At 37.4% G+C, this 26023-nt stretch overlaps 1 protein-coding gene across 3 annotated transcripts; it reads right to left on the reverse strand.

Annotated features, from left to right (window-relative positions):
• Positions 1-56: 56 nt before the first annotated feature.
• VPS4B (vacuolar protein sorting 4 homolog B) lies at positions 57-26023 on the reverse strand. 3 transcript variants are annotated; one of them, XR_002824571.1, is made up of 12 exons: positions 25761-26023; positions 21786-21921; positions 20430-20586; positions 17608-17675; positions 13337-13456; positions 10662-10818; positions 10033-10181; positions 9282-9363; positions 6972-7191; positions 6620-6641; positions 6100-6240; positions 57-3664 (listed from the first exon to the last, which is right to left on the reverse strand). XR_002824571.1 is itself a non-coding variant. In XM_023734013.1 (11 exons), exons 1-11 carry the CDS (start codon positions 25785-25787, stop codon positions 3563-3565), a joined length of 1335 nt encoding a protein of 444 aa, XP_023589781.1. In that variant the 5' UTR covers positions 25788-26023; the 3' UTR covers positions 57-3562. The 3 variants fall into 3 exon arrangements, 2 of the variants coding, with proteins under 2 accessions (XP_023589781.1, XP_023589780.1); XM_023734013.1 differs by lacking the exon at positions 6620-6641 and having other exon boundaries at positions 21786-21897; XM_023734012.1 differs by lacking the exon at positions 6620-6641.

Below are 26023 nucleotides of genomic sequence, written 5' to 3' on the forward strand. Positions count from 1 at the left end.
CCTTCTCTCCAGGGAGTGAAGTTTTCAAAAATTAACAAGTATGATGCTTGCTATAGTTTTTTTTTTTTGGTTATATTAAGATGTTCCCCTTTCTAGTTTATGGAATTTTTTTTTAATCATAAATAGGTGTTGTATTTTATGGTTTTCATGCATCTATAAATAAAACTTTTCTCCTTTATTACCATCTCCTTTGCCATACAGTCAATTCAGACTTACAGTAACCCTACAGGACAGAGCAGAACTGCCCCACAGTTTCCAAGGCTGTAATCTTTATGGAAGCAGATCACCAGGTCTTCCTCCACAAGTAGCTGGTGGGTTCAATACACCACCATAATTTCTGTGGTGTGAATACATCACCATGATTTCTGTGGTATGAATACAAACATAAGGTCACTGGACTTGGCATTGGGAAAAAATGTCCACAGATGTGTAGTTGGTTCGTGTGAGCTACTGTAAGCCAGCTCCTGCACACCTGATTTGAGTCCCCAATAACCAAGGCAGAAACACAAAAATTCATCATAACTTCACTAGACCAGCAACGACAAAGTCACTTCAAATTAACTGTTCTATAAAAAGCCTCAGGTCATCTGTGAAGTAGATCAAAATAAGGACACAATTCGCTTATTTACTCAAGCCTTTATTAAGTACCTAGTAAACAGTGTCCAGCACTATGCTAATTGCTGGGGACAATGTAACTCTTTGAAGAGTTTCCAGTGTACATGGTCTAAACAAGGTTAAGAGAATACGCCTGAAACTTGGAGAAAAGTCTCTAGATAATAGCCACTAAGGTGTTAGAGAAATTCAAAGGTAGGATGGGGATAGTTTAGGAATTCTTTCTGGAAGAGATTCCATGGATCATGAGCTGGGTCTTAATGGAAATATGGGATTTAGACTAGCAAAGAGGAAAGGACACAGTATTGGAGCAACAGAATGTTGGACATGAAGATCTTGAGGTAGAATGGTGGTGCCTTTGAGAGCTCACAGACTTGAGACGACATCATTGTCAATGCTGGACGCTCTGTACTGCTTCATGTGCAACAATGTCCAGCAACATTTATGGCAGCAATGTTAGGTGCATATGCTTCCATCTCTTAATGATGCAAGTTGCTGAATGGTGCTTCAGTAGCACTAATAACCAAATACACTCATTCTGTTTCCCTGCATGTAGCCCACAGGGAACTCAAAAGTCAATATTGACAGCCTTATAAATAGAGCCCCAACAGAGTTTTCAAAGGAGCCCTGGTAGCAGAGTAGTTAAGCACTTGGCTAACTGAAAAGTCAGTGGTTTGAACCCACCAGTTGCTCCATGGGAGAAAGATGTAGCAGTCTGCTTCCCTAGTAAAGAATATAGCCTTGGAAAACCTATGGAGCAGTTCTACTACACTCATTCGATAGAATCAACTCGATGGCAATGTGTTTGGGTTTTTGGTTTATCATTTCCAGGCTGAGACAAAATGCTCTTAAACACCCAGGGTGCAGCTTATAGAGATGCCCAAGTAGGGTCTACTTATTGACTCAGAAAATGTCTACCCAAAATTTCATAATGGTCAAGGCCCAGAGAAACAGCACATACATTCAGGCTCCTTTGCTTATGTTATCTGTTCATGTAAGATCATATGGAAATAGCACGTGTACCAAGCTCTGCCACTGCAGAATGAGTCTAAAGTTATTAGATCCCAGGAATAGTTTTAGACTCAGAAATTTTGATAATGGAGCTATGGCTGGAAATGACATGAATATTGAGACACAGCTCTCAAAGCACATATAAGAATTAAATGGGGCAAAGTATCCACTTATCATTAATTCTATACTTTACATACTATTTGGTCATGTATTTCATCAATTGAATAGAATACTCTCCTCAAAATAAATTTAGGATTCACAAAAAAAATTCTGGATTTCCACTATTACATAATTCTCCTAATTATATAATTAATAACAATATATAATTCTGAGGCTGACTAACAAATAAACTATGTTAGTTATAAGACATCTACAAAGTCAGTGTTGGTCCAACAAGTTAATTCCCAACCCTCACATAAAAATTATTGAAAAATAGAATTTTCACATATAAATCCTTAACTTAGATTTTTTAAATGATTTCTTTGCATCTAATCAATTTAGACAGTATTGTCTTTAACACTGAAGGTCCCCAAATAAAGAAGCATACACAAAATATAGCCAATAGTAGGTTGTACCAATTTACTTCATGTAAGGACAGCATATTTCAGACCTATGATTTCAATTTAACATCAACAATCTGTACAGAAAACCAAAGGCAACCATATAGCATAATATGTAAAATGTGCAAATATACTTTAAAAAGCAAGTTATTCTATAGCATTTGCAAGGTAGAACTTTGTAGCAAGTAAGCAATCTATTCTAGCTAGCAACAATCTTTTGCATGTATAGCCAATGCAAATGTACAAGGCACAACTTAGTGTTGATGCTAAAGTGTAACACATCTTCAGATTATTTATTTGAAGATATGATAATAACAAAATACCATGTTTGTATTTTATTATTTAATGAGACATCAGCTCATTTCTAAAGCTTCATAAAGCATTACACTGATAACATATGTGTGGCCAGGACAAACTGTTCCCTGAACTTAAAAGGTAAAAGATAAGACCCTTTCTATATTTTAAAAAAAAATTTGTATATGTATATATATACATATACACACCCCCACATCACATACAAGAAACTTCCTGTAATCCAAAGGAGGTGATTTCCTTACTAGCAAAGGCTCCCATTACAGTATTTCATGACAGAATTATTGAAAAATTACATACTTATTTACCAACTGTTTTGGTCAAAATTGGTACAAAAAGACATTGAAACAGACAATTTTCAAGGTAAAGACAATGCTTAATTTAGAAAGTCTTTCCCTTGAAATTGCACAGTGAAAGGTATTGTTTAGTTAAATACAAAAGCTTGCTGCTTTTAAAGAAAATATTTAAATCTACACGGAGAAAAAAGACAACCTATCAAAGATTAGTAAGAGCGCTGGTTGTAACGCAATTCAAAATCCTTCAAACCCAATCCCGGTGCTCTCTGTGGTTTTATCATATATTGCCTATCCCTGAGAGTGAAGAGTCTACCATTTTTAATTTTTTAATAGTAAATAAATTTTACTTTGATAATAAGAATGATGTTTAAGAATTTTTTCCCCCAAAATATTAAAGACCTTATTTCAGTTTAGTTAAAAAAAAAAAAAAGGTAAGTGCTCTTTGCAAAGACCACCGTTCATAAAAATTGCAAATATCAATCTCTCCATCGATTTTAATCTGCTTTTTATACTGGGTAATTTCTATTATTTGCCATTCATATAGCACTCATTTCTTTACAACCCATTATTTTATTATTTTCGTTAATAGGAGCATATTTAATAGGTAATGGAGGAAAAGTACAGTATAAAACTCAAAGGAACTCTGAACTGAGATCTATATATCCCTGTGGCAGAAGAGTTTTAAAACTGGAAATAATCTGAATGCCATCTGAGAAAGGCAAAAATGTCTAGGAAAGAATACATATGGTAAACCTCTTCCCTGTCTTTGGCTTAGCCTTCTTGGCCAAAATCTTCTGTAAACTTCTTTAATTTCAGCAAATCATGTTCATTTACTGTGGGTTTTGTGCTAGACAGCGACCGTAACATATCCGACTGTCAGGGAAAAAAGGGAAGGAGGGAAATATTAGTAACAGATTTAATAAAAATCATCACATTATTGTAAATTATTACTACTAATTTTAATCTAAGGTTAAATGTGAATATCTGCAATGTGCCATAAGTTATGGACAATAAACTCTCTTATTCTTTCTAAAAGTACCCTGCTGGCTCAATGGTTAAGCACTTGGCTGCTAACTGCAAGGTCGATGGTTCAAACCCACCCAGCGGCTTTGTGGGAAAGACCTGGAGATCTGCTCCCATAAAGATTACTGCCTAGAAAATCCTATGGGGCAGTTCTACTCTGTCATATGGGGTTGCTATGAGTCGGCATCGATTCAATGGCACCCGACAACAACAACATTCTTTCTAAAGGACATCTGTGATTATGACATTGCATTGCACAGAAACTTTCAATTTCTCCCTTTGTCCTGATCAAAACCAGAAGCATAATCCTCTTAGCCTAAGGATCAAGAAGACCTTCCAAAATACATTCACGATCTATTTTCTGTTTTTCTTTTAAAACAGGAACGAGTGTTCCAAGTAAGTGCAATTCAAAAGGTATACAGTCATTTACCTGTACTATAAGTTGGAATCGACTTGATGGCAACAGATTTAGTTTGGTTTTGGTTTTATATGCAGAATACCATTTAATCAAAATCAATTAACCAGATTTTTTAACTAATTAGTTAAAATTAAATCAAAAAAGTAAGAAAAGACGGTAATATCAGGGATTCATAAAAAAAAAAAAAAAAAAACCAAAAAACAACTTCTAGGCTATGTTTCCTGTAAAATAGTATGGGAAAGGATAAGGATTAAAAGGACCACTCAACGTTACAGCAAATTTTTCAAAGGTGGAAAGAGTACAAAAACTGTTTAAAATAATTTATCAAGGGTTGAAATAAATATGGGTTTCTGATTAACCTCTCAGATAAGCATTATGGTTAATTAAACCTGTTGCCGTGGAGTCAATTCCAACTCATACTGACCCTATAGGATAGAGTAAAACTGCCCCACAGGGTTTCCAAGTACTGTCTGATGGATTCAAACTGTCGACCTTTTGGTTAGCAGCCAAGCTCTTAACCACTGCACCACCAGGGCTCCTATGGTTAATCACCACACATAAATTTACCTATTTACATATCTATATATGCATATTCACTATTTACGTATCTCTCTCTCTATATATGTCTATATGTACACATCTACAGATCTATGTATATATCCTATAAAAATTTCTCCTCTGGAAATTGTTAATCCTGCCTTGAAGTTCTTTGAAAATCTGTAACTGAAGCAGAAAATTTTAAAAATTGAGAGTGTTCATCAACAAGAAAAAACATAAGCATATTAAATGTAACTTTTATAACCATAACCTCCCTTATAATAATAGTGAAGTATACTACTATAAATTATTTGTAAATTATTTTAACTATTTCAATATAAACTAAAAAATCTAACTTTTTGTAATAAAAATTTTGTGGTTCAGAATTTCAGGTATTTTTAAAGTAATGCATTATTTGAACTTTCTATGGAGACCTGAGAAGTAAAACCGAAAAACACCATTTATGAATACTACAATATATGAGTTGGAATTAACTCGACAGCAATGGGTTTAGTTTGGTTTTGGGTATGATACACCACATATACAGGAAATCCCTGACGATGTATTCGAGTTATGATAAATTGCGCTTGTGACTGTGTGTTTGTGTTTGTGTGTGTGTGTGCGCGCACACACTATCATTAGTAATATGTTCAAGCGTGTGATTTACTGTTATCTTTCTCAGATGTTCACTTGTAGATGTTCAATTTTATGATCTACTGTTCAAAACACTACTGGATTTATAAAGCTACTGATAATAAAAGGCAATAATAATGACAACTGAAAAAAGAAAAAGATGAAGTACTCGACTTATGTCAGAACTAACTTACAACTGAGTCATTGGAACAGAACGCCATCATAGGTTGGGGACTACCTGTAAAGGTTACTGAATATTTAAGAAAATCCGAGAGTCATGGGATGGGGGTGAACTTCTCCAACCCTACTTTTTAGTTATATCATAACAATGAGTTAAGCAATGTATACAAGCATTTTTGGATAATATTCCATTCAAATTTCAAGTTTTACTATCAGAAATAAAACAAGATCTATAAGAAACCTATGTTTTTGAAAAATAGTTTTTTCACTTAATATTAAAATTTCCTCAAAGACCAAAATATATTTTAAATGTAATTATTTTTTATACCTTAAGTTCAATCAACCCTTACAATTTTTTTAAGTGAGTATATAGGATTAAATAAACATGCCTGATCATACTAACATTTTTCAGCTAATCTGGAAAAATTAACTGGAAAGAAAAAATTTTATCTTCATTTGAGAAATTACAAAGTACAATGCTTTAAATTTTTTCTTAAAGGAAAACAAAATTTCGAACCATGGAAACAACTGGCTCCAGAAGTTTATCACCAGGGACATCCATCCATGTCATTTCAATGGCACCAGGATCACCCGGGGAACAGGGCGTTAGCAGATCATCTACCATGTTGTTAGGATCAGCTCTTGAAGGTCCACAAACCTGGAATAAATAATAATCTGAAATATTAGCAATATTAGTACCAGATTCTGATCAAGGATTTTCTAATTACATCAAAGGCAGTTTTATAATGACACGTTTACATTTGTACACTTAAGTAAAATATTAATACACAGATGCTTCAAAAATCATTCGAGAAAACTTTTAAATATTTTAAGACTATTAATAATGTCTATTAATAAACTAAATATAGCTTGAGAACTTACTTTCAACAAAAAAGAAATACTTCTATTATGTAGCCCACTTACAGTACTATTACACAAAATTGAAACTGCTCCAAATACCTTTGAAGAGAAACCAATGATGGTCTCAAAACTTGATTTAAGCAATATATGTGAAAGGACAGATGAAAGTTACTTACCGTTTTTTTTTATTCTGTTGTGCTTCAGGTGAAAATTTATAGCTCAAGTTAGTTTCTTATTCAAAAATTTATGCACATAATGATTACAATCCCCACAATGTGACAGCACTCTCCCTCTATCCACTCCAGGCTCCCCATGTCCATTTGTACAGTTTTCCTATCTCTTCCTGCCTTCCCGTCTTGCTTTAGGGCAGGAGTTGCCCATTTAGTCTTGTATATCAGATTGAACTAAGAAGCATGTTCCTCACATGTGTTATTGTTTGTTATATAAGCCTGTCTAATCTTTGTCTGACAAGTGGGCTTTGGGAGTGGTTTCAGTTCTGAGTTAGCGGACTGTCTGGGGGAACTTTACCTTTTTAAAATGAGTAGCTGACTGCACTTTTCTTACAGGCTGCATAAGTGCATCTCGCACAATGATACTAATATCTGCCCCTGAATAACCATCAGTTTTATTTCCAAGGTCTTGGAAGTCTTTTTCTGTTAGGCTGTTCTGAGTGGCCCCCAAGTGCAGTTTAAACATTGCTGCTCGTGCATGGGCCTCAGGCAAAGGAATATAAATTCGTTTCTCAAACCTGAAAATGAAAGAAAAAATATATCATGGATATGAATACATATATTAATATGTACGTATATATATATATCTTTATCTTTAATTTTATTTAAAAATTATTTAAAAATTAAAATATTTCCAAGAAGAAACAAGATATTTAAATATTCTCAACTATATAATTAGAGGCATTGGTGGTTCAGTGGTAGAATTCTCGTCTTCCACAAGGGACAGCAGGTTCGATTCCCAGCCAATGCACCTCATATACAGCTATCACCCATCTGTCAAGTAGAGGCTTGCGTGTTACTATGATGCTGAACAGCAGAGCTTCCAGACTAAGATAGACTAAGAAGAAAGGCCTGGCCATCTATGTCTGAAAATCAGTCAATGAAAACCATATGGGTCACAATGGTCTGTTGTGTATGAATAATTAATAGTATGTTTTATTAATAATTTTGCTTTCCTTCTTAGAATTTCAGTATTTGGAGATAAGGAGGAAGCGATGACGAACAATTTAAGTCGTCTGTTCAGACTCTTTTTCTCCAGGTAACCTTCTGTGGTGATGAGAAGAATTTAAAGTTCCTATCATCTCTAGAGATGGGGTCAGAATTAGGTCATTTTTCAAAAATACCCACCACATTTCCTTCCTTTGTATTGAATGGTAATCTAGCCTTCTGGGAAACCATCAAGTGACTGGGATAAAAATGGCAAAAACGGAAGCACTAATTTTTGCCATGTAAAATTAAATGAAAGGAACACAAGGAGTACATTAGCCCAAGAGACAGAAAGGGCCACATAAACCAGACACTTCATCAGCCTGAGACCAGAAGAACTAGATGGTGCCTGGCTATCATCAATGACTGCCTTGACAGGGAACACAACAGAGTCCCTGATGGAGAAGGGGAAAAGTAGGGTGCAGACCTCGAATTCTAGTAAAAAGACCAGACTTAATGGTCTGAGACTAAAGGAACCCCAGAAAGCATGGCCCCGGGCTCTGTTAGCCCAAAACTAAAATCACCCGAGGCCAACTCTTCAGACAAAGATTAGACCAGACTATGGGACATAAAATGATACTCGTGAAGAGTGTGCTTCTTAGCTCAAGTAGATACATGAGACTAAATGGGCAGCTCCTGTCCAGAGGTGAGATGAGAAGGCAGAGAGGGTCAGGAGCTGGTTGAATGGACACGGAAATTCGGGGTGGAAAGGAGAAGCGTGCTGTCACAGTATAGGGAGAGCAAGTAGGGTCACATAACAATGTATGTATAAATTTTTGTATGAGAGACTAACTTGAATTGTAAACTTTCACTTAAAGCACAACAATAAAATAACTAAAGGAGCAGGCAACTGTGATGCAGTGAAAAATAAATAGTCTACATACCTTTCCTACAGCTGTGAAGTTTCATATTTATTTTAAAAATAAGAGACAAAATTTTGAACTAAAAGTATATCTTGGTTATCTTACTTTGATGTGTATAATTGTCATTTTGCTAAAATTTTATATGAAGGCTTTTCACTGAAACATCAAACTATATATGTAAATTTCTGCAGTATCAGTGTCCACTAAGGTGAGCCAACTGAAAAAACCAAACCCGTTGCCATCAAGTCGATTCCGACTCGTGGCAACTCCATGTATTTTAGACTAAAACTGAGTTCCATAGGGTTTTCTTGGCTGCAATATTTATGGAAGAAGATCACCAGGCCCTTCTTCTGTGCTGCTACGGGGTGGGTTCAAACCACCAGCTTTTAGGTTAGTAGTTGAGCATAAACCCTTTGTGCTACCCTGGAACTAAGGTAAGCGATAAAACGAAAAACCAAACCAGTTGCTGTCGAGTTGATTCTGACTTACAGCAACTCTACCGGGCAGGGTAAGCATTAGGTAAGGTATTTCCCAATGTGAAATATTCCAGTATGTGGACATCGCGTTTCTTCAATATTAGTAAGCAAACAAACAAACAAATGCCTGTCTCTTCTCCCCATGGTAGAGGTCAACAAGGTAAGGACCATTAAAAATATCCTTAAAAATTATCAGAATACCTCCTCACTAGACACAATGGGAATTATCATTTACTTGTTCTATCTTGAATCAGGAATAAGAGATTTACTGTGTCCTCATACCTTCGCCTAATGGCAGAATCCAGAACCCAGGGTATATTTGTAGCTCCCAGGACCAAAATTCCATCATTGTCCACACCAACCCCTGTATCAAAATAGGTAGTGTTTTAAGTAGTTGACCACTTTAGTGTTCTTTAAACCTCCTCTGTATGTCCTGTTAAGAATACCAAACCAAACTCGTTGCTGTTAAGTCGATTCTGACTCATAACGACCCTACAAGACAGAGTAGAACTGCCCCATGTGGTTTCCAAGGAGCAGCTGGTGGATTTGGTTAGCAGCCTAAGCTCCTAACCACTGTGCCACCAGAGCTCTCCTGTTAAAAATTGTGGTGCTTTTAATGTTAAAGTAGCCTCATCTTGAGAACGCTGTACTTAATAGAATATTGTATTACTAAAATAGGATAAAAATATTTCCAAGATCAAATCTCCTAGATTTGTGGACAAATAATATTCTTTTCAAAACATTTCTTGAAAGGTTTCGTTTGAAGTCTACATATTACTTTCACTGATGTTATTCCTAGTATGTTATAAGTGAGTATGTTATTCATTTTACTGTTTTTACCAGTGAGTCCTACAAGGTGATTACAGCTGGGTAAAAACTATGTGTGCACCCAGAGGGCAATTAGAACGAGATGGCCTACTGAAGCAGCTGAGTCTGTTAAAATAAAGAAATTCTGCTTGAATTATTTTTCCATTATTGTTATCTAATACTGGTTATAAAATAAATAGAAACTTTAAAAAATCAGTAATATTACCTTGCATTTGGACTAGGAACTCTGTCTTAATTCTGCGCGCGGCTTCACTTTCATTTTCACTTCTTGAAGCACACAAAGAGTCAATTTCATCAATGAAGATAATGGAAGGTTTGTTCTCTCTGGCAAGTTGGAATAAGTTCTTAACAAGCCTGGAAATAAACAAAAACTTAGAATTCCTAAAAAACAGTTAAAAAAAATACTTAAAGACTAAAGCAACATAAACATGCCAATATTCCAGGAGCTCCAAGGGTTAAAAAGCTGATAATGCTTCAGTATAGGAAATAAGAAGAATCTGCTACTGAGTAATCCACTTTACCACTTATCAAGTTACACGTGTTATCTCTTCTCTATGAAATAGACTCTAAACTAGGATCTGATCCAACAGAGATATGAATACATATGTCACTTCTCTGAATGTCTATCAATGATGTAAGAAAACTATTACCTTAGTGCCTGGTTATTTAAATATTTAAAAACTGTATTAAAAAAACTTTTAAAATATTCTTTACTTTCATGCTGTAACTCTTAAAAGTCTCCCTAATTTCTTAACTATAATATTTCATACAAATAACTATCAGACCAAAAAAAAAAAAAACTTAAAAAATAAATCGACTTAATATACTACTTACTTTTCACTTTCACCTAGCCACTTAGAAACAAGGTCAGAGGAAGATAGTGAAAAAAATGTTGAGTTGTTTGCTTCTGTTGCTACAGCTTTGGCTAAATAGGATTTTCCTGTTCCAGGTGGCCCAAATAATAGGATGCCCCTCCATGGTGTTCTCTTGCCTAAAATTTATGCATTAGAAAAATAACATCAGAATTTTGAGACTGAGAATTTCAGTTACATAGACATCATCCACACTAAAGAATACTGTGAAGAGGTTTTCACTCTAAAGCTATCAATAAGAATAAAAAATATTTTAAAAATCACTCTAAGCTAAGCATGTCTTGAAGTGTATTTTATTTACTATTTTTAGAGACCACTTCGTCAAAAGTGTGCTTAGGTAGATATAATTCTTCTAATAGGCAGCTCATTCGCTTGCTTGCTCACTCATTCATTCAACCAGTATGTCGGTAAATCACAATGTGCAGACAGTGACCTATGCAGACAAAAGGACCTCCACCCACCTTGGGCTGACAGTGTAGTCGGGGAAAACAGTTCGGTCAAAAGGCCCTTCCTGATCATCTACTGTGTGCACTCCTCCGCACCAGAATGTTGTAGGAGAAAATATATCCACAGGGGGAAAAGCAACTGCAAATCTTTTTAAATATGTATGACTTTTGCAGGAGTAAATGCAACACAGTTTGGATGACTTGCAAAGTTCTAGTCAATTCTTGATTCCACAATGAAACACAGGTAGCAGATTCTCATTCAAATGGGTAGGTAATGGTAAGAGGATGACCTTACATCCTAGTTTTGCCAAAATATAACAAGCAATCAAGTCTCAATTTTTCAAATGAGAAATGATATTACTGCCTAAAATGAACTGCGCTAGGTTACAGCTGACAATAAAATATCAAATATGCATTTAAAAGATTGCTACATGCAAATGTGGATGGGTATACAGTGTTGGCAAAGGATAAAATACTAATCACTAATGGCAAAATATTGTTAGACTTATTGTTATGAAAGCCTCAACTTTTACTTGAATTATATTTTCTTAATTTAAATGTATGCAATTATAAATCAGTGTCCACCTAACTGTGGCAGATACACCACAGGTGGCATATGAAGCACTTTTAGGTGGTATACAAATTTTATTTAAATAACTATTTTATCATTTAAATAATTATTTAAATATTTTATTATTGTTATTTAAATAAGCACATTTTAACATGCATTAGGAGAACACTAATTTTTCATTTTATAGTAGATACAAAGCAGCCTTTTAAAATCAAAGTATTATGAAAAATGAACGAGATGATTTAAAAGTTCAAAGACTGGCAAAATAATCGATGGACAGAGTGGTCGCCTCCGGAGAGGAAGGTGGGTAGGGACTGGAAAGAAGCGGACGGGGGCTTCTGGGTGATGGTGATGTGCTATTTCTTGACCTGGGTGATGATTACACAGGGGTACTTACTTTGTGACAATGTGTTACACTGAACACTATGGGTCTGTGTACGTCTCTGTGTGCTTATGCTATACTTTAATAAAAAATTTATTTTAAAAAGTGACTTAAAGAAAAATATTAGAAAATAATGCTACATATATATGGCAAAGTTTATGAAAATGACACATAAGTGACTCAGATTTGGGAAACACTGACATATGTAATAAAACACAAAATGAGTTCAATAGTATGTTTGTACCTTTACAGGATTATGATGCCCACTTTTACACTTAGTTTCACATTCCTGAAGTTAGGCTGCAAGTCGTACGGGAAGCTAGGTGGACAATGTGCAGTGCTCTCCATCACTGCTCTACACGACAGCACTGTCTGGACCTGTTTAGTTTGAAGTCAACATCACGGACTTGCTCTCTACACAAACCAGTTTGTTTTCAAAAGGAAAAACCTCTGCTTCTCTGTTAGACAGCGGGTACAGCCCTATCACAGACACAGGCTACCAGTCACAAAGAGGACAGCGTGAAGGAATGGCTCAGCACAGACACATCCCTTACTGCTGGGACTCTCACGCCAACTCCCTGCAGATGGGAGGCAGCAGCATTCTCCAAACGGGAACAATGAGCTGTCCCTTTGCTACTAGAGGAGAAGTACTTTATCTGAAACTGATCAACTATTCTGACTCCTCTTTGAAAAAATGGAAAAAGATTTTCATAATACTAATACATGCCCACTGTACAAAATTCGGATGAAAAAAATCCCCTCCACAGAAAAGGTTAAGAATCACACGTAATCTTATCACCTAGACACGCATTAACATTTTCCTGTCCATCCATCTACAGTTACTTCTCAGCACACATTTCTGTAACAAAATGGATCATACTATACATATCTTACAACTTGCTTTTTGCTTTTAATATATCACAGACATTCTTCCGTGTCAGTAAATTATAATGTAGATCTACAATATAATTTTTAATGTTCACATAGTATTCTACTGCCTGACAGTGAACTGAATTGCCCCAGCCCCTACTGGTGGACTTTTAGGTTGTTCTGCATTATATACGTATTTTAAAAAAGAACAAACATCTTCGTGTAAAGATGCAGCACCTCCTTATTAACAATCAGAATTTAAGGTAATAACCCAAGATGTGGTAGACAAGAACTCACAATGCTTGACCTTAGTCATCAATGTGTTCTTTCAAAAATCATCAGATAAAATTATGTAACAGTCACCTCACCCGTAAACAGATGCGGGAATTTAATAGGCAGTATCACGGCCTCTTTAAGGGCTTCTTTGGCTCCTTCAAGACCAGCAACATCGCTCCACTTCACATTTGGTCGCTCTATAACAATGGCACCTACAAAAAAGCATGTCATCTTTAAATTAAGACTGTTATCAAGTTTAGAAGACAACATGAAATAATGATGTTAAAGAAATGCATTATAAAATTGTCTGGTGAACTTTTATGTGTTAAAAAACTTTATGAAATAGTGTGATGACTGAATACAATCAAACACTTTGAGGGACAGAGTAGCAGAGGTAGGGGCCTGGGAACCATGCTTTCAGGGGACATCTAGGTCAACTGGCATAACAAAGCTTATTAAGAAAATGTTCTGCATCCTACTTTGGTGAGTGGCGTCTGGGGTCTTAAAAGCTTCCAAGCGGCCATCTAAGATGCATCAATTGGTCCCAACCACCTGGAGTAAAGGAGAATGAAGAACACCAAAGACATAAGGAAAGTATTAGCCCAAGAGACAGAAAGGGCCACATAAACCAGACTTCATCAGCCTGAGACCAGAACTAGATGGTGTCCGGCTACCACCAATGACAGCCCTGACAGGGAACACAACCGAGAGTCCCTGATGCAGCAGGAGAAAGGTGGGGTGCAGAACTCAAATTGTAGTAAGAAGACCAGACTTAATGGTCTGACTGAGACTGGAGAATCCCCAGACAGCACGGCCCCTGGATTCTCTAACAGCCAGAACTAAAACAATTTCCAAGGCCAACTCTTCAGACAGGGATTGGACTGCACCGTGGGACATAAAGTGATACTTGTGAGGAGTGTGCCTCTTAGCTCAAGTAGATACAAGAGACTAAATGGGCAGCTTCTGTCTGGAGATGAGATGGAAAGGCAGAGAGGGTTACAGGCTGGTTGAACGGACACGGGGAATCGGGTGGAAAGGAAGAGCGTAGTGTCACAGTATGGGAAGAGCGATTAGGGTCGCATAACAAGGTATGTATAAATTTTTGTATGGGACACTAACTTCATTTAAACTACAACAATTAAAAAAAAAAAAAAAGAAAGAAAGAAAAGAAATAGTGTGATGAAGCATTTGTCAGGAAGAGTCAGAAGCCTGCGTGGAGCAGCCAGATAACCTAGGGTGAGTCCCCTGACCTTTCTATCTCGGCTTCCTCATTTGTGAAATGAAAAGAATACCATCTGCCCAAACTACTTAGGTGGGCTAGTGTGAGGTTCAAGTCACACAATGAATATTAGAGTGCTAGAAAAAGCATCAAACATTACACAAAGTGCCTATAATATTTGAATACAGTGATTCTCGAGTATCAAAAGAACTCATTCAATGGCACTGACCTACTATTCCTCCTTTTCACCAAGAGAAAAGGTGATTTAATGCTCTCCTTAACCACAAAAAGAAAATATGCTTAACTGAAGACAGAAGAGAGGAGAGGGCAAGGGAGATAAGAGATGGGAGAAAGAGAAGAGGATGAGGGAGAAGAGAGAAAAAGTATATCCTAGTAGGTTTGCAATACTTTCCAGAGATTTGCTAAACTTTCTATTTGGCGCTTCAACAGACTTATCAAAGCTTTCCTAATTTTCCAGTACACAGAAACTGCTCACCTACAAACTACTAACCAGCTTGTTCTAAAATGAAGTATAGCCATTTTAAGTGTAACAAAATACCACCACTTGCACAGTCTAATGATACTGTTTAGAATTACTTTTATAGGTCATTTCTTCTTGTTAGGAAAGATCACTTATTTATTACTCTAAGACTAGTTATAATCCGCAACTTATGTCACAAAATTATGAAAATCTTTAGTCAGTAGATTAAAATGAAATGAAACCACTAATTTTTTTGCATTCTATAAGTAAGTTCAGACTAAGTATAAAGTAAAAAAAACTCAATTCCCTTTTCCCTATGTTCCATTCAGATTACTAACGCTACATGAAAAAATATTTACATCATACAATAGGATTTTGTGTCAATTAAATGAAAATAAATTTACCTTACATATGAGCATCATCTCATTAACTCAAGATTTTTGCTATGAATTTAAGAAATATGCCATAATTTACCTTCACATTTAACTAATACTTTTCTCCTTAAAGCTAAAAGGTGACTTTGGAATGTTTAGTGATAAAAAGATTATTTAAATACTAGCAATATTAATTACAAGGAGCCCTGGTGGCCCAACGGTTAAGTGCTCGGCTGCAAAGCAAAAGTTTGGTGGTTTGAACCCACCCAGCGACTCTGTGGGAGAAAGGCCTGGCAATCCGGTTCTGTAAAGAATACAGCTTAGAAAACCTTATGGGCCATTCTAGTCTGTCACATGGGGTCACTCTGAGTCAGAACTGACTTGACCACACCCAACAATAACACATTAATTACTAGACATGACTTAATGGTTTGTAAAATTTTAAAAAGGGCTATTGGAAAATAGAATTAAAACGTTGTCTGTACTTCCAATTATGTAAATTTACATTTGATTATACTATTATCTAAAAAAAAAGCTACTGAATATCAAAATAAACTAACAGAAAACTCAAATCATAAACCCATTTTTATTTTTAACAATCAAATATTACACTTAATGTCATAACCTAAAACAGAAGTAAAAGATTTAAAATACTGTTTCAGGAAAAATCTAAAAAAGAGGATATTACACTGTGAAATCCATCAGCAAGCTATTAAATTAAAAGATGGACAAAAAAGAATCTCAGGTACGAAAGGCGCAGACTCCTTTCGTATTCCATGTTCATCCTGAAATTCCAAATAAATTCCTTACTTAAATGTTTTAAGGATTCACATTTTTCTGTATCTCTGGCTCTTATCATAACTGATAGGGAATTTAAAGAAAAGTCCTGCACTAAAAACGGCTATCTTTTTCAAAATTAATGATACAATTTCCAATTCTTATTGTGGAGAGTGAGGAGAATGAGGAACAAAACCAGAACCCAAAGAACAGAGACAGAAAATGGCTTTTTGCCTTACAATTGAAATAAGGCCACTTGGCATGGGCCACCAGGTCGCCCAACAAATACTTACTGAGAACCTAGTGTGTGCCAGCCCTGCTCTGGCAGTGGGTGCAGAAGTGGAAGCTCAAAGTTCTGCCCTTGGATTATATCCAGCATTGAATTTCCTGGCATATAAAAATGCTCTCTATCCTAATTAACTGTACTATTTTCAAGATATGATCCTGAATATAGTATCCTAATGACTGTATTCTCCTATACATCCCAGTGGGGCTGGAAAGACAAATATCACCAAAATGAAGAGACCAGCATAGCAGTGGTCAAGGCCTGGCCAAGCCTGGCTGAGCTTATATAATGGAAATCCTTCCCAGTTGTACATTCTATTCATTATGATTCAGATGAAGAAAATACATATTACTGATAACTGAGCATAAAAGTCAACTTGAGAAAATCATTAATTAACATCCAAAGAACAATCAAATCAGAGCAATCAAAGAAGCCAGTAATTACACACACCCTTTAGATACATAAGAGCTACCATTTATTGAGCCCTCAGAATTTGTCAGATAAAACATTAGGTAGTTTTACATTGTCATTAATCTCCAAATAGCCCTGAACACAAGACGTTATTAATTTCCATTTTAGAGATGGGGACTCAGACTCTGAGAGGGTAGGTAACTCGTCCAAGATTAGACATCTTTTGAGTAGTGGGTCCTGGAGTGGATCTAGATCTGAACAGAGCCCAAGTCCACGCCCTTTCCATTGTGTCATTCTACGAGAGGAGAGTAGAATAAAAGGGCTTTTGTAGGTGTGGAAGGTAAAAACGGAGAGCTTAAAGAGAGAAACGTACATGGAACACTGAATGGACAGGGAGACGACATGAAATAAACCATCAATGAACAGCTACAGCAACACTAGCAGTAACAAAAGCCAACTGGAAATCCTAATTCTTTCTGCTGTTTTGACAGTTGGTTATAAAAACACCAACAGACTTTGCAGTGTGCTGATAGTATAAATGCTACCTTCTGTAAGAGGGGGCAAGTAAGACAAAACAAAAGAGAACAAGCTGACTGAGAGCCTTTTTAAGGGAGACATAAAACCAAACAATATTTTTAGTACATGAGGAAAAAAAACTAGAGACCATAGAGAGCAAACTCTATTGAAAGTGCTTTCAACACAGCCAGCATGTGACAACTGGGGACCAAAGCACATGCGTATGTACAATTCAAATAAGCAATTCACTGTAAGTCTGTTCAATAAGATATTAATTCAAAAATAAGATCTAAAGCAACCTTGAAGCTGGTTCTGTAGTTTCTTTTTTTCAGGATCATCAGATTCTCCTTCCCCATCACTGTCATTCCTAATAAAAAGAATTTGATATATTCAAATGATCACTCATTGCTAGCAAATAAAATAAAGCAAAAATGAAGACTAACCTGAAATATTTAGAATTTAAAGAACAAAATAAGACTCATTAGAAGTTATGCTTGTTTTACTATTTTTAGGAATACATTAACTAAAATGGTAAGCAGATACATTACTCATCAACACAGAATTATGAACAGGAAAGGGACAAAAAGACCAGAATAAAGTCAGGTACTAGCTCCAGATTCCCATAACATACCTATGTATGTATTAGTATATAAATACAAGCCCCACATCTCATTCCACAAATGATTTAAGATGACTTACACTGAATTCGTAAGCAGTAACAATAAAAAAAATCAGAAACAGGCAAAAATGAATTAGAACAAGAAGCTGTAACTCTGAGGAAAAAAACCAGAACATTTATTATCTAAGGTACAAAGGTCTACAACACTTAGTTTGGGGGTTTAGATAGATAAAGCTTCCTGATGAATATGGACTGAGCCCAAAAAACAGTAAGATCAACCCAGGCACTTTATATCTAGGAATTTATCCTGAGAAAACAATTTAAAATGAGTTCAAGGATTTGACTACAAAGATAATCATGGCAGCACTGTTCATAACAAGGAAAAAATAGAAATAACGGATGTTCAAATTATAGGGATTAGCATATGATTGAACATACTACAACCTTTATAAACGATGTTATAGAAATAATTTACTGGAAAGATGTTCATGATACAACGTGGAGTGAAAAAGTAATAACTATGGCATCATACCATTTTTTCATAGACAACATAAAGGTGAATAAAAAGCATGACAGATTTTATCTCAAAATGGGACTGTTCTGGTAATCTTAGGATGGTGGGATTATAGGGAGGCAGATGGTACAAACCATGCTTTCTTGTACTGTAAAGGCTTATTCTTATAAAAACTGCCATCCCTAGGCTCCCTTGCAGCTAGCGTTCCACATGAGGCTTAAGTTCCACCAAGAAGACACAGGTATGCACTACTTAGAAGGAAGACAAAAGCAAAATGAGGTGGGGGCTGCACACCAGGAGATCCTACCTGGCGAAAGCACTGGTTTTGCTGAGAGAGCTGCAGCAGAGGTCTACTGAAGGCTCCCTAGCATCAGTGCTTGGCAGGGGAGCTGGCAGCAGTGGAATCACTACTAGAACAACTCTGTTACAGCTGGGACTTCTCCTAGCTACATGGAAACCAGGCTTGATTCTTTAGCCCAAAAATTCTGCAGGTAATACCCCATAACGAATAGCTTTTTGTTTAAATTAGCCAAAGTGGGTCCTGCCGTAGAATGGCTGTTTGATACAGAAGAATTGGCATCCCTCTGCTAGGTGATCACCTCAGGCAAGGTCGTCACAGGGTCTTCAAGACCGGAAGAGCTTCCACAGACAGGGGAAGAGATCATGTTTCTGCTGGCAAGGGTGTCTCAGGGAGACATGGGGTTCTGGGCACTCAGTCAACTGCATTCTTTTCAATATTTTAATTCCAAGTTTGGAGTACCAATCTTCTAATAAATGCCCTAACTTTCATATAAGAAACCTGGCAAAGTTCAACCTATGCTGAAATTCAATAATCCACAAGTTCAGACTGCGGTCTGATTTTTCTTCTGTTAGTGCTATGGCTTCAGAAGATAAAATACTCTCAAGTGACACTGAAACTCCTTGGCCCTGGATCACTGTCTTGAACAGAGAATATAAAACCTTCCGCTTGTAATTTTCAAACTCTTCCAGGTAGTTTGAAGCAGCCAGTCAACTCCAGTTCTTATAATCTTCATGTGCTTTGAAACAGTCTATGGTAGCTGCCACAAAGCCCTCAAAGCACTTCATTCCTGGCGACCAGAGGGGATTACCTAAGTAACTTGGCACCTGCATATCCTGAACTAGGAGTATTACATCCCCTAAAGCTAGCCAGAACCTCTTTGCTTTCAAACCCAACCAGACCAGATAACCTCAGCTCAGATTCTCATTTCTTGAGTTTGTCATCTGGAACCATCTCTGGTACCAATTAATAATGGTCAGAGAGGATCTGGTTAGAATTTGTATACTCTGCTTAGCTCAGAGCTTGGCATTCATATATTAGCTATTGAATAACTAAATTCTGCATCTGTAAGTGATATATCCGCCACCTACAGATATTCCAAAAATGGGTTTTAATGTGTATAAATTATGTTTGTTGCAACTCTAATTCAAATCTACACTGAATAATTTTATATAAGAAATTCCAAACTTTACGACTGAAGTTATTTTTCATATTGTCCATGTGGTTAGTATTCACTAAGAGCCTCACTAGTCAAAGGGCTAATTCACAGATCACTACCATAATTTTAACTTCAATATTACATAACGGCTGGGAAAAAATGTTTTCCCCTTTTACTAGCAAGCATCATACAAAGCTACTTGAACTTTATCATCCGAAAAGCTTGTTTAAGCTAGGTGTCAGCAAACTTTTTCTTTAAAGGGCTACACAGTAAATATTCTAGCTTTGCATGCCAAATGGTGTCTGTTGCAACTACTCAACTCTGCCATTATAGCAAGAAAGCTGTCATAGAGAATAGGTAAATGACTGGGTGAAGCTGTGTTCCAATAAAACTTTATTTATACAAAAACAGGAAGCCGATCAGATTGGCCCTTGGGCCATCCATAATTACCAACATCTGGTTTCAGTAAAGGAAATTTCACAAATTAAAAATTAAAAGATACAATAAAATCTAACACTCTAAAATACATACCCCTTATCCTCAGCTGGACTTGGTTGTCCCTCTTTCACTGGCTTCTGTGGTTTTTTCTCTTTCTTTTTCAGGTATTCCTTTAGTTTTTCTGCTCTATCAAGATATTCTGTACACTTTGCCCTGATACTCTGCTTGGCTTTATCACCTTGGGCTTCATCTATTGAAGGGAAATGAGAGAGGTTTTTCCATTGGTATTCTACACAGCAAAGGTTTAAACTCTTAAGAAATACTTTATTTAAACAAGGAAAATCTATTTTGGGAGAGGGAGAGAAGAAAGATCATCTCTAGCTCATCATAATCAGTGATTATCAACTCTTTTCTACTCCTTTCCAGAGCAGGGCCAGAGGCCAACACTGGGTTTGAGTCAGAAAGTGATCTAAGCAAGACAGCAGGACATTTTAAGTTGGTATTAAACAATAAAAAGAAATTATTTAATATTCTGTAGGTTTTAAACTCCTATATTTAGTGCATACAGTTGAAAACTGCTTGTCTCACACAAAACCAATTATAAGAAAGACAAAGTAAAGCAATATTAACCATCTCCATTAATGTCTACCAAGTTTTATTTCAGAGTATAAAAAGTGAGGGAAATCCCATACATTATGTGCACCACCAATATAGTAATTTCACTTCATAAAGACCTCTGCCAGGCTATTTTCAGAAGTGGACTTCAGCAGTATGTGCAGTGCATTGGACTAGCCCCACATAACTTTGCAAAACCACAACTTACTGTTATGATTCATTCTTAGTTTAGCTTTGACAGAAAACCTCAAACAGAAATCTTAAATGATCTAAAGGCCAAATTTTTTTTTTTTTTTAAATAACTTTAAGTTTACCAAAAAGATGTCCTTTTTTAACACACAGAGCTCCTAATTCATAGGTTCAGCATTAGGTTTAACATCCATGAGGGCAGGAGTTGTTATCTAATTTTTCCTCGCTATTTTATCGCCAGTGCCTAGAACAGTGTTGCACACAGTAAACATGTACTACATATTTGTAAAATACATGAAAAAAAATGTCTGCCGACCTATTTTTTAAAAGGAATATTCTCAAACAGATGCTAAGCAAATGAGTAAGTTCAGATTATATAATTCGGGTGCGTTATCAGTAAAATAAAAAACGATCCCCATTGACTAGCTGACATTTTAAGACGGTCAGGTGCACAAAGTAGTAACTGCAATTGCCGTGCACGTTTGTTAGTTAATCCTGAGTACAGCACTTAAAAGTCACTAGAAAGTGGGGAATTTTTCAAATGGATGGTTTAGAATTTTCTGGCATTATACTGCAATTTTTATTAAATACAATAGAATACTTTTTCTTCAAAAATGTTTTTAAATAAAAAAATAAACTGCATACATTTAACTACATGGAGAAAATACTGCACAGCATGTTGATAGAGCTGAAGGGCTTCCTCATAGTTCCCGGCTTTGTCCTCTTGTGCTGCTTTGCTAGCAAGGTCTATGGCTTTCTGTCGAAGAAAGGCAAAACAATACTGTTAAAGGCAAAACATAAGCTGTCGGAAGTGAATCGTATTGAAAGCTGTTGTTTCCTTTTTACATTAAAGCAACCTTAAGACAAATTCCCTGCTTGCTACCATTCGTATTCGAGTATTTCCAGTTCAGCCCTGGCTCCCTCGTTCTACACAAGTATCCCACTGCTCACTGGACATTTCCACTTCAATGTCCCCACAGGCATTTCACATTTAGAAAGTTTAGAACTGAACTTATTTTGCTCCCCAATCTCTATCCTCTGTATTCCCAGAACCAAATCCTACCCACTCAGGTATCCAATACAGAAATCCAGGATAAAGCCCAGACTCCTCTTCCCTTGCTTTCTTAATGCAGATCCACGCCTGACTAGTATCCCTCTTACATCTTTCTCCTATCAATCCTCTCCTCTTTATTCTAACAGACACCACACTAACTTGGCCCCTCACCATCTCACATTTCACAGAACCCTGCCTCTCACTGGTCTCCCTGCTTCCAGGCTTGCTACCAGTCAAGTTTTTCTAAAACAAAAACCTGACCACAGTACTCTGCTGTTTAACCCTTTTTGTTCTCAGGGGTACCTCTAGGGACCAAGTACTTTTTCTGCCTCTGAAGGTTTATTGGGAAGCTGCTGCACCACTGATAGTGTGTGCTAGTACAAGGCAGAGGCCTTTATGACTTTGAAACCAAAGAAACGGGTGTATGCTGCAAATTACTGTTTTTACAGGGTATTGTACGATGTGTCTAAATTTTTGGTAGGAAAAATAGAAATTTTGAAAATTTTTATCAGTTACACACATGTCCCAACAGACTTCGGTGGGGACTAAGGGGTGTAATTAGTGGTACTTCCTAAAGCGTACGCTTGTGGGAGGGGGCAAGAAAAAAAAGACTATACTATCTACCAAAAATTCAGACACACTCAATGATTTAGCATGCTTCCCTTAACCAGAACACATGGTATCAACAAAAAATTCAAAGGAGAAAATAATTGGTTCATGAAAAGATTATAACCCATCTGCACCCCCCGCCCCCCTGCCCCGCCATGGCGGCACGAAGACCAGTCTTTTACGAGTAGCACACAAGGCTCTTCGTGATGTGGCCTAACTTCAGCCTCATCCTCCTACTTGGCACACTAAGTTCCAGTCATAACAATCTACTGGCCCAACTTGGACCGATTCAGACCTTGGGCCCAGCATGCAGTGTATCTCCACCTGGAATTACCAATTCCATATGTCTCCCTGTAAAACTCCAACTTCTCCAAGACGCCATGCAGACATGCTCCTCCTGCCCCTAGGGTGGCCTAGCCTACCCCTCTTCTGGGTTTTCACTGCCTTTTGTACATAAGTCCAATGACGACAAAGTGTCGCTGCCTAGCGAATTATTGAACCCAGAGGAGTAGTGAGAGTTCGCAGTTCAGAAGTGAGGGGCATCTGGGGACTCCTGAGGATACAGCTGGCATCCTAAGGTGGGAGAGGGGACCTGAATTTATAGCCAGCAGGTCAGAAGTGAGGGTGTTATGGGTACTTCAAGCTTGTGGCTGGTGTCTTTGGGTCTTGGGTAGACTTGACGGTCTGGATGGCTGTGTGCTTTAAATTTGTGAGATCTGACCCAGCTGTGACTGGTTAGGGTCAGAGAAGAAATACCATGTGTGTAGAACAGAATACATTTGATTTGTATTGACCAATTTCCCTTGCACACTGTATTACTTTCACTTTTTCCCTGACCCTCTCCAAGGTTTACTATACTTTTGGACTGAGATATATGCTGTTTTTCTCTGCCTAGAATGCAGCTCCCTTCCTTTTATAGTGAAAAAAGCACAAACTTATAACCAGAAGACCTGTATGCAAAACTATCCTCAACACTGTGTCTTTGGGCAAATCATGACTTGAGTAAGCCTCGGATTCTTATACTCTAAAATGGAATATTCATTTTGAAGAGTTGTTTTGAGGATTAAACGATATCACATCAAACACCTAGCAGACAATTAGCATTAACAGCTTTCTCTTCATCTAAGCTCACATCACCTCCTCTGTTAAACATTTCTCGTATGTCCTTGGAAGAGTTAGATGTGCCCTTTCTTTCTGCCCTCCAACACTAACCTCTAATTCCATTATAGCATTTGTTGCATTATTTTATAATTTTAATTTCTGGTTATCTGCATTTCTCATTAGATTGATAAGCATCTGGCTCCAAGGATTTTTGCCTTGTTCTATGGGAAACTTATTTGAATATTTGTTCTCCAAATTTCCTAGGTTAGAAGGGTGAGAAGACCGAATGGGAAAGAGCACCTCTAAACTGACTACTAATAAAATTATAACTCAACGTCCCTCCTTGTTTAACCTAACAACTGTCCCTAACCATCCCTTTAATACTGGTCCATCTCTACCTGGTTCCTGATGAACATTCAACAACTTAATCCCAATATGATGCAAACTGACTGTAAAAGGAAACTACAAATCTTGCAAAAGAAGAAAGGCATCAGTAAACGGATGAAACTTATGTTGTAGACTGCCAAGATCACATGTAAAATCTCTGACAGATGAAAAGCTGGTGGAATGTAACCAGTTAACAATATAACCAGACGACAAACCAACAAAGATGATAACAAGCATTTCAAAAGAAATCACCTTTGGTATTCAAAGGATCAATGCTTTTACCAAATGACCAATATTTTTTCCAAATACTTTTACCAAAACAACCTCCTTTCCAAACGGGCTAGGAAAAAAAAAAAACTAAAGTGAAGATCACTGTATTTTAGTTTAATACAATATTGTTGGAAAAGATCAACAAATCAACACGACACTTATTCTTCACTGTAAAAAAAAAAAAAAGTTGCAATTACATTTTGTTAAAGACATAAAAGACTTATCTTCATTATGTTTTAGTCCAATTTGCAAGGTAAAAGTGCCAACCAAGACATCACCTCTGTTTTTGTGTAAAAGTCTGATCTCTGTTTAGGTGAGTCCACTCTGAGTGGTCCTTCTTCAGGATCAATTATTCTGGGTTAAGGAGACCCTCCATTATCTTGCCTGTTCAGTGAATTACGCAGGAATGCCATACCTACTCTTTTGCCCCAAACTGACCTCGTGGACTGGCAATCCTGGAGGCTAAGTCACTCTCTAAAACCCACTGCAGCCCCAGATCCATTCGAGGATGGGACACAATGTTATATAAATTTCTATTCTGAATGAATTCGGTTCCACAAAGCACTAACGCTTAAATCTAAAATCTTAGGATTCTATTTGCTCAGTGTGGTTTTATTTGGGGGGGGGGGGACGGTGGAGACACAGGAGTCGAAGAATACTCCCTGAATGTATATACTACATTTTGGGAGCCATAAGACACTGCACATAAACACATGTGCTCAATGAATTCTGACTCCAACCTCAGATTCCAGGGCTGTTCCCATATTTCTTATCACCTGACAGCCGGAAAAGCAAGACTTTGACGTATCAGCTTGAGAAACAAAGACAGAAAGAACTCTGACCACACCATTTTCAAATGGCCCAGAGGAGTGCTTAGTAAAATTCAGGCACTACAGGTGGTCTTTCCTCTCTCCATTATATAAATTGATAAGCCTGTGCCTCTGGTATGGCGCGCTACCCACTCCTGTTCAAACGTGGCTAGTTACAAAAAGCCAAGTCCTACAAAACCCGCGGGCTGAGCAGACCCCAAGCCCGGGCCGGAAGTGACTCTTCCCCCGGAGAGTGCCCACCTCCCACCTGCGACTACCCAGCACCGGGGGCGCGGCCGTGTTCCTCCTCCTCCTCCTCGCCGGCATCCCACTTCTCGCACCTCCCCTCGACTCTGGCTCTCTGAGGGGGCGGGAGAAGAGTCGGGATACCTGGAGATTGGATGACGTGGATGCCATGGCTGAGATACGAGGCGGTTCCTTGGGGAAGAAGAATGGGTGAGGAGGGCCAACAGCAGCGACGTCGAATCGCGCCCGGTCTCACCCCAAATGTGGGGAGGCTAGTGGCTCTCGGACCCTGAGCCGCGGCTTCCCTTCCGGAACTTGATCTGAAACACAGCGCTCCACGAGCCGACAAACAATCCTCACAATACTTCCGCAAACCCGAGCTCCTCCGGGATCTTGTCCCGTCTCTG

The sequence above is a fragment of the Trichechus manatus genome, unplaced genomic scaffold (assembly GCF_000243295.1).
Source record: "Trichechus manatus latirostris isolate Lorelei unplaced genomic scaffold, TriManLat1.0 scaffold00063, whole genome shotgun sequence".
In the NCBI taxonomy this organism is placed as follows: Eukaryota; Metazoa; Chordata; class Mammalia; order Sirenia; family Trichechidae; genus Trichechus; species Trichechus manatus.

Coding starts and splice junctions, on each gene's coding strand:
- VPS4B (XM_023734012.1), bottom strand. CDS start 25,787: ATGGCATCCACGTCATCCAATCTCCAG. Junction 17,676..20,429: donor AGTCCAGCTGAGGATAAGGG/GTATGTATTTTA, acceptor TCTTTTTATTAG/GAATGACAGTGATGGGGAAG. Junction 10,182..10,661: donor TGGCTAGGTGAAAGTGAAAA/GTAAGTAGTATA, acceptor GTTTATTTCCAG/GCTTGTTAAGAACTTATTCC.